General features: G+C 40.3%; 1 protein-coding gene across 1 annotated transcript in view; it reads left to right on the forward strand.

The window, feature by feature from the left end:
* RESF1 (retroelement silencing factor 1) overlaps positions 1-1,088 on the forward strand; it is a 39,684-nt gene extending 38,596 nt beyond the window's left edge. The window contains exon 6 of the mRNA XM_058804542.1: positions 897-1,088. Coding sequence (XP_058660525.1) covers positions 897-985 — 89 coding nt within the window. The 3' untranslated portion in view covers positions 986-1,088. The remainder of the gene's footprint in view (positions 1-896) is intronic.
* The last annotated feature ends 8,372 nt before the right edge of the window (positions 1,089-9,460 follow it).

Raw genomic sequence — 9,460 nt, forward strand, 5'->3', positions numbered from 1 at the left:
CGTATCTTCATGGAATTGCCTGCCAGCAGAGCAGCCGAGGCAATGAAAAATTAGGATGGGAAACAAAGTAACCTTGTTTTTATAAATTGCCAAACGTTTGGGCTTTGCTTCTGCAACCCTTAAACTCAGAAGGGCGGGGAGCTTCTGACGGCAGCCCAACAGAGCCAGAAACAATCCTCCGGAGTGGCACTGCTTCCTTCTGGAAGGGGTGATGGACAGCCTGGCACTGGGGCAGCTTCCCTGATGGCTTTGTCACATGCCTGGCTCCCTTCTCCTAGTTTTCCAGGGAGATGTCTGCTGTAAATTCATTTTGTCAGTGGAGTGCACAGGGAAGGTGTCAGGCTCCAGGAAAGCCATTGCTGATGCTCCCAGCGATGCATGTGAGTCTCTTTGCCTGTTGCATAAAACTATGTAGCAGCTTTACAAGATGTCACAGCTGAAGTGACGGTGAAAGTCCTCATTGGAGAGGATGAGGTTATGGTGGATGCTTCAGGAAAAATGTTTGTCTTCTCCCAGCTAGCCTGGTCTTACCTTGGTGAAGCAGAAATTGAGGGATGCCATGAGGGAGACATTTAAAATTGTGCTGGGCACAGAGCAGGGGTGCTGTACATCAGAGATCTGAAGTACAATCTGATCTGAGAATTATGGCATCATTTAGGTTGGAAAAGCCCTTTAAGATCATGGCCTCCAATGATTAACCCAGCACTTCCAGCCCACCACAAAACCACATCCCCAGGTGTCACATCTACACATCTTTTAAATATCTCCAGGGATGGTGACCCAGCCACTTCCTTGGGTAGCCTGTTCCTAAAGTCAAGGGCAAAACTCACCTGCCCAGGGATCAGAAAAACATCTCATCACCTTGATAATCAAGTTTATCTACTTTTATTTTTCAGTGCATCAGTCACAGCAGCTCAGCTGGGCCAAGCTTGGTTTCACACATACCTCAGTGGTTTGTAGGCAGGGACAGAACCTGACCCTTTAATAGAAGAAAATTCCATGATGTAAAATCTCTTGGTACTTATGGATTAAGAATTACCATGGTAAGTACTTCCTGAATGTTTAAGTGCTTAATTTGGGTACTTGCACAAAAAACCTCCTTGTACTGTAATGCAGTATAAACTTACAAATACTTGACTGTGTGATGCTGCCAAAACCATTTGTAATTGGCCAGCAGAACAAAGAGTTAAATAAGTGACCAGGAAAAAAATCCTGATTTTGAAATAAATATCTCATTTTGCATCTTCTCAGAGAAAAATATTAATATTAAATATACATCAGATCTTTATACAAGTTTTAGGCACTTTTGAAAATACAAATATGAAGTGTTTTCCCTCTAAGATTTTGTTCTGAAAGTGCTAAAAATTTGTGTGAAAACAAAGCAGCTTGACATTGAGCAAGGGAAACACAGTTTGCTCTAACTTCTCGTGAAACTACAGTAACACAGACCAAATTTTGGGTTCAAATAAGGTAGTGCAGCCCCACTTGGAGTCAATTTGTTGTGACTGCTAACAGAACTTGATTCTATAACCAGTGAATGCTGCTGCACTGTGCAATAATCATATTAATAACTTCATAGGACCAAGTCATATTATCTGAAAAATAATTCTTAATTTTAAAAAGACTTTAGAGTGATTGTCACATGAAGCTTTTTCAATATTGTGCATTGCATCTTGGATGTTACTTTTGAATACCCACTATAAAGCAGAATTTTCTGGTCAGGCACATTTTCCATAACGCTATGAAAATCCTGTGGCTCCCACAATGAAACATTCATGTTTTTTAAATAAAGAATGCACAGAATTGTGTCACAGATACCAAGACATTAAGGAAGAATGGAGATTGACACTCTAATTTCTATCATACAAGACACGGCAATTGGCATTTGCAGTTAATTGTAGAAGTCCTTCAGAATGAAACATTTTGGGTAACTTGGAAGAAGTTGAAGTTGAACTTCAGTATATTCTTCATTGAGTACAAGGAAAATAATATTTCAATTGTTCTAATTGTAAACAGAAAGTTTTCTTAGTGGAAAATTTTGATTCTGCAAAAGTTGTTTTTATGTTCGGAAAGGAGCCAACTGTTTAATGCCAAAAACACTTTTAATCAACTGTTCAGTGCAGGGTCCATATGGCAGAAAAGAAGACCTGTAGTCTTTGATCTTATTTGGGTTTCATCAAAGAGAAGGAAACATATGATCAAGACTACTCTGAACTGTAATTAAATGTTGTCCTCCTGTTGACCCAGTTATCAAGAGCTCCTTCTTCATGTGAGCTGGAAAAATCAAAGTAAGGTTGGTATGACAAAGTGATGCATCCGGGTTTGGAAACTAGCATGTGGTAACTGTGCTGCTCTGATGGGCCAAAAAAAGGGCAGAAATGCATTAATTGCCACTTCGACGGTGCTTGATGAAAAATACATACCTGCAAAAGCAGAAAGGGTTGTAATAAATTACTTTTGACTGGAACCTTGGATCTTTGGGTGTTGCTTTAATATTTTCTGTGGAGAAAAGGAACAAAGCTCTAGTTAAAGTAATCTGAATAACTCTGTCTCCTGTCTGAGGAGCAGGTAATAAGCCTTGCATTACCTGGCAAGGCATGGAAGTCCTCAAGGAAAGCCATGGGGTAGAAGCAAGCAGGGTTTTTTAAAAAGGAGTTGTTTGATGAGGAGTTTCTGGAGAGAGTGAGAAGGTGAAGATCTGGCCTGGAACTGGGTGGAACAAAGCTGAAGCTGCCGCCCAGAAGTTGAGGACTGGAGGGGTGGAATGTGGAAAAATGCTGAGAAGAGGAACTGCTTTCAGTCCTTGCTGATAGCAAGCCTTAGCTTTGTATAATTTCCTGATCAGTTCTTAGAGTAAATCTGGTGTTTAGACACTCTTCTGAAGGCTCTGTGAGCAGCTTTCTCTATCACATCCTCCCTGAACAAGAAAACTGAACCCAACCTGGAGTGTTCACATCCTGGGACACCCTTGGGCTGTGCAGAAACTGCAGGTAGGATATGGATGAGCCAGGAGTTGTTTTCTAGGTCAGGCAAATAAAATACATCAAATTGGTGGCTACAGAGCATTTATTTGGAATAAATGGAGAGGAACTGGGAGCACTGAATCTGAAGGACACAGGACTCATGAACAATAATAATAACTCATGAACAACCCTTATTCATGAGTTATTATTTTCTTGTATCTGTTAGCACAAGACAGAAGAAAAAGCAAATTTGGGCTCAGCACTGTAACTTTTGCACATGAAGCTTATCCAGGGCTTTACCAATTGGATTAAAGTTTATTAATTCTGGTAAGAAATAGTAGGGTAGATGATCAATGGAGGAAGAGACAGGAGATGGCAAAGAACTATTAAAATGTGCAAATCATTATATGAGTGCCTGTTCTGGATTTAAATGTGTTAATATAAATTAATTATGAACTTGCAATCAAAGGGAAGAGTGGAGTATTTATGGAAGGGGTACAAAGTAGCATAATCTAAAAATAAAGTAGTTTGGGCTGAATAAGAGAAAAATGGGGCCAAAAAACTTCCAGTCATCTATCTCCAGCTTCCATGTGTTGATGATAATTTGTCTGAGTTTGTTCTCCAGTGCTGCAGAATATTAGAAGATCAAAAAGGCTGACCCATATGGAAATTTCTGCTGGAAAATAAAAGCTATTCCTGCTGCTTTTCTGACAGGAGTGAGGCCTGATAACAATGCAAATCACAGGAGTATAGAGAAATGCAGCTGAAAAAAATTATTTTAGAAGAACTTCTTCCTTTTCCAATGAGTATATACATACACCATTCTGTCTGGGCACAGGCACCAGGATACAGGTCTTTGGGGGCAAAAAAAAACCCATGAGGAAAAGCTGATGGAATTTATTAGGATTCCCTCCTAGGAAAAAAAAAAAAAACAAAACAAGTATACATGGCCCATCCTCTCAAGAAAAAAAATCTGAAACTTTTCAGTTGAAATATGCTGAAAGAAATCCAAACACAATATCTACTCCTACGCCTAAGTTTTAGACTCTGAAAAGATTTAAAGGTATACAGCCATGAAATGGAAGCAAAACTGTCCTTTGTATCTGGGCAACTAACTTGATGTTGCATTGTATTGAGACACTAATTACATCTTCATATCTGGTAATGTGATTTAAATTTCAGTAAGATGTGTGATACCAAAAATTACAAATAATCACCACCTTTAAACAACAACATTCTAAAACTGCGAGACTCAGTGGGGATATAAAGAATCTCTAATATGCATCTGAATAATCTGTGATAATTTTTAGGTTGAAATCATTAATCTAGTTGTCCTGTGATTGGAGATGAACATTATCATCTTTCCTGGGTTTGTACAATTTGAAGAGTCTTTTCTCAAAATCTGTTAAAGAGCCACTGAGGTAACCAGTGCCTCTATAACCAGTAAAACCAGTTCATTATTGTAGCTGAAGAAACAAATTTCTCTTCCAGCAATACTAATTTCTTACAGTACCTATCTGTCAAGATGGTTCTAGTAATTATAGTTCCTTATCAAAATGGAAATCAGGTCTCTTGTTGATCAAATTCCTAATCTGTCTTTGGCACTGGATGGGATGTGAGATGGAAGGAAATTAAATGCTGACGCTTAAGGCAACACTTTGATTTAAGCCTGTCTTAAATTTCTTGGCATCACCTTTAGAAGCAATGTGAAGAAAAATGCTTGGTTGTACATGAGTGCTCCTTTCTTTATTCTTCTTATTTCTCTGCATTTCTTGAGTTTACATGATTTGACTACAAAATTCTGGGTTCAATCAGAAAAAAAAGTCTAATTTTTCCTCCTACCCCTCATGATGGAGAAAAATGACAGATATGAAAATGTCATCATTTTGCCCTATGGACTCCTTGCAAAATTTAACCCTGCACATGGAAACAACGCTGCAAACAACAGAAAAGCTCACAACTTTACTGGAGATCAGATATCAACCTCACAGGAGGGCTACTTCATTGTGTTCTCTGTTTTTCTTCTCACTTGTATAAATTTCTATTGTTCTCATGTCTCCACTCCTCCAACTTTAAAACTTTGAACTTTCTTTACAATTAGATTTCCTTTAAGGGAGAAGTAGTGTTGGTTTTGAGTGTTTGATGTTCTCATGGAAACAATCAGTGCCAATTACTCTAATATAATTTCCCATTTCTGACTATATATAGCTTTTGTAAATAGTCATTCTGACAAAATAGAAGACAAACAGCTGTACTATATGCATATACCACATCTGATGTCTTGTCTTTCTACTAAAGCACTGGTAGTAAAGAAAAAGTCATCAAACCAATCTTGGATTCATATTTTTTCCAAGATACTTCTCCAATTTCCAGCAAGTTTTAGTTTAGAAACTTTCTCATCTAGAAATTGTAACTATGTAATGTTGTCTAACTGTCCTTAACAGACCTTTCCTTCTAGGAAGCCATCTAGCAGCTTTCAGAATTTATTTATGCTTTGGGCATCCAAACAAATCAGGATTTTATAAAACAACAGGATGTTATGTCCTGCAATACAATTAGGCACTATATGTACCAGTGTTTTTCTTTTCATTTGTCTGTTACCTGCTGCTGGATGGTTTCATTGAGTGCCCCATGGTTCTATCTAATGAAAAATAATGACTAATAATTCCCTCACTACCTGCCCCATGTCAGTTATGTTTTTCTAGACCTCTACCATGTCCTCAGTTAATCTCTTTTTTCAAAATGAGGAAACCAAATCTTTTTGCTTTCTTCTATAGCAGAGATGAGTCAGAAATAGGAAACAATCTGACTCCCCTTATCTGTACCCTTTCTAGTTGGAAAAATCTCATTTTTGCAGTGGCCAGACCCTCTCAGAAGCCTGGGCACACCACAGCCTCATGGAGTACCAAAAGTTTATCCATATATCCATATAAGTAAGATAGTTAATCCATATATTCCCTTGCTGGTGTTTTTGCTGCTCAGGGGATAGAAGGTTCATCCTGCAAGCACTGTCTGCTGTGACGTGGGAGAACGCCTGGTGACAAAAGCTGTTGAAAACGTAGAATTAAGGTCACTTCACCATGTGCACTGCTCTGCATTCATCTGTGCTGCTTTTCTCTTGCTGCTTTGTTAGCTGGGCAGTCCTGCCAGATCATTCTCTAACTCCTGGCCAGCAAGTTAAATGCTGTTTTCTGAAGCATTAGCCCTCCTGGATGAAAAAACCCCAAACCTAGAAATGATAGAGGTTTACATGCCACATCTCTTTGAAGGTTTTTTTGCTCCCCTTCTGTTTGCTTCCAGTTGCTCAGCACCCTAGAGTGAAAGAAACAAAAATAAACATAAGAATTCTTTTTTTCCCAACATACTTTGCCTTCCAAATTTTCAGGCAAACCATTTCCTTCAGTTATGAACTGAAGGCAGAGCCTACAGGTAGGTTCCCTGGTCTAATTGTGGAGTCTCCATGAGCAAAATTTTCAAGACCAGGCTATAAAGGCAGCTGCAAGGAGTGGCAGAATAACTGCTGGGAGTGGGAGGTCTGTCTGAGAACTCCTCTGGTGCTGCAACCAGAAAAGCCTGAGACAGGGGATCGATTTGTTCACAATGATCCTTGCTGGCTTTGGCACATTTCATTATACAGAGTGAACAATAATTGGTCTCGTTGGTATATAGCTCTTTTATATGTGTTTTTAAGGATGGAGATACATCACGTGTATTTTATCAGTGCCCTGTCAGCACATGGCAGCTGAGCCCAGCAGCAATGACAGAATTATTTAGATTAGGGTTTATACATAGATATGCTGTGAATTTTCACTTTATTAATGGCTTTGCAGGACTTCTTGTCTTCTATGCAGTATAAATATGAAATTAAATCACGTAAAGAAGTGTAGCTTTTGTTGTGCACCTTCATAGTACCAGTGGTAGGGGGTCAGGAGAAACCTGAGGAAAGCAGAGAATATAAAGGGGAATGGAGAGAGGAAAAACAGAAGAGGAATATGCAGAACAGACTGCTACATAGTGTTGAAGGTGGACTTAAGAAAAATAAAGCTACTCAAAGATCAAAAAAGATTTTTGGACTCCCAGGGAACCAATGGAAACTTCTTGGGAACTACTGACATATAAATCTGTGAGGAAGAACAGAGAGCAGGAATGTAGAACATCCATGCCTATGGCAAATAATTCCTGTAGTAGGCACGAGCTGGCCCTGCCTGCTGCTCCCTGCTGTTCAGAAATGTCTGCAAGTGATGCAGTGGGAACACATCTGGAATGTACCACAGGAACCTGCCCTGGCCTTTTGAGAGACCAAACACCCTGGGCACTGCACAGCTCTGCTGTCCTTCCATGTCACTGTGGAGCTGTGTTAGTGGTTAAGATGATGGAATAGTCTGTGGAGCAGGTAAATGTGATTTTCCACATGTATTGGCAGGTTTGTAACATTCAGCATGAAGGATGGTTTAGAGACATTCTCATTTATTGCAGATCTCATTCCTAACTCAAGGAGTAAACACCATTAATTCAGAGGCATTCACTGAAAACATCAGATCTGCGTGACGTGCAGGAAATGAAACAAAAGGCTGCAGAGACCTTTATCTTTGAAGGGTTTTTTTAAATTCCCACTGACAGTCGGTACCTCACGCTCCAAAGATTGAAGCATTTGTTCATGTAGAGGTTAACTGCAGTCAGAGGAAGCAGTTCAGCCATGCTCAGACTGATCCAGAATTGGGACAGCCTGTCAGTTTAGGTGGGAGGGTGTCTGGGGAGCTGTGCCTCGGGCACTGCCTGATCCCAGTGTCCCAGCATCCCCATGCTCCCAGCAACCTGAGCCAGCCTGGCAGCTGGGATGCTGTGAATGCACCAAACAGGGTCAGGGAAGCAATCCACCAGCAAATTTTGGCGACCTGTAATACATTTTGCTTTTCTCTTTAAGCAGATCACTGGTTAGAAGGAAAATCAGGAGTCTCAGAGCAGCTAATGTAACCTCTACCTACATTTATTGTATCCAATCATTACAACCACAGCTTATTAATAGCAATAATTGAAAAGAAACTTTGCTTAATTGTGAGGTTTCTTTTTCCCTTAGGCTGCCAATAGCTTTCCCGTATATAATCTCATTTTTCAACATAATTTCATCTATCAGGCTGGCTATAATAAGTCTTTTACTTCATTTTTTAGTGCTTAGTCACCCAAGTAAGTTTTCTTCTGATATTTTTGTTCAAGCTCCTCCGTCAAGACAGCAGAATCTGGAGCACACAGAGACCCAGACTGAAGAGAGAGCTGCACAGGGGAGCAGGCAGCTGGTTTGTCATCCCTAGCAGCTCCTTCCCTGACATCCATTTCCCATGAGAATGGCAGCAGCAAGGAATGTTGGCCTTGTTTTCTGAAGGGACAGGAAGGGAGGACCTGTTTCAGTGTGTGGTCATATCCCCAGACATTACTGACAAGGATCAGATGGCAGATTGCCATCTCTGAGGACAATTCCTTTCACCCTTGGTTCTGTCTCTGATCCACTGACAATTCTCAGCCAGTCACTGAAGCCTCACACTTTTCCCATACACTTTCTGATTTTGGTTTTTTTCTTATTTTCATGTTGACAAAGACATCCTTCCATCCCTCTTTCCTCTCCCTAGCCCTGATTTTCTAGTTCCCATCTACCCCAGGTGTAAGAAAAACACCAATGTGACACTGTCAAGCTCAACCTACTTATTTCCCCAAGCAAGGGACAGGCTGTACAGGGGAAAACTGCACATACAGGGCTCTAACATTGTCACCATCATATTTTCTGAAAAATCCCCTCACTAGGATTTCTTCCCCTGGGAAGCTGAGGAGCCTCAGGGAAAAATGAAAACAATAATTATCTGATTGCTTCTCCTGTGTTTTGCTGCTTTGGAATGTGGTTGGGCATTGTTTACCAACTGGTCATTGTTTCATTGGTTTCATGTGAATTGTTTTGGCTTAATGAGCAATCACAGCCAACTGTGTCGGGGCTCTGGAGAGTCATGAATTTTTCATTATTATCTTTTAGCCTTCTCTCTGTATCCTTTCTCTATTCTTTAGTATAGTTTGGTATGGCATTCTTTAGTATAGATCACAAAATAATAAATTAGCCTTCTAAGAACATGGAGTCAGATTCTCAATTCCTCCTCCATATGGGGAACCCAGAAAATACCACAACACATCAGAATTATCTGGGATCTTCACCATGCAGAGTGAGCTGGCACAGCCAGTCCTGGAGAAACATGAAATTGCTCTGCCCAATCTGTCTCTGTGTTGGGCAATGGACAGCAGCACCTCAGTGCCAGCATGTGATGGTTCCACCCGAAGAAATCCCCTTCCATGAGATGTTGGATGTTTTCAGAGCAATGAAATCTGCACTACTCAGGGACTTCTGGCTGGATGTCAACATAGGCCACCAGAAAATCTCTCCATGATACCACCTTCCCAGCAGTTTCAGATACTGCTCTTCAGTGGCTTTTTGATCCAAGGCCCATTACAAGGCTCAC

The sequence above is a fragment of the Ammospiza caudacuta genome, chromosome 5, assembly GCF_027887145.1.
Source record: "Ammospiza caudacuta isolate bAmmCau1 chromosome 5, bAmmCau1.pri, whole genome shotgun sequence".
NCBI lineage: Eukaryota > Metazoa > Chordata > Aves > Passeriformes > Passerellidae > Ammospiza > Ammospiza caudacuta.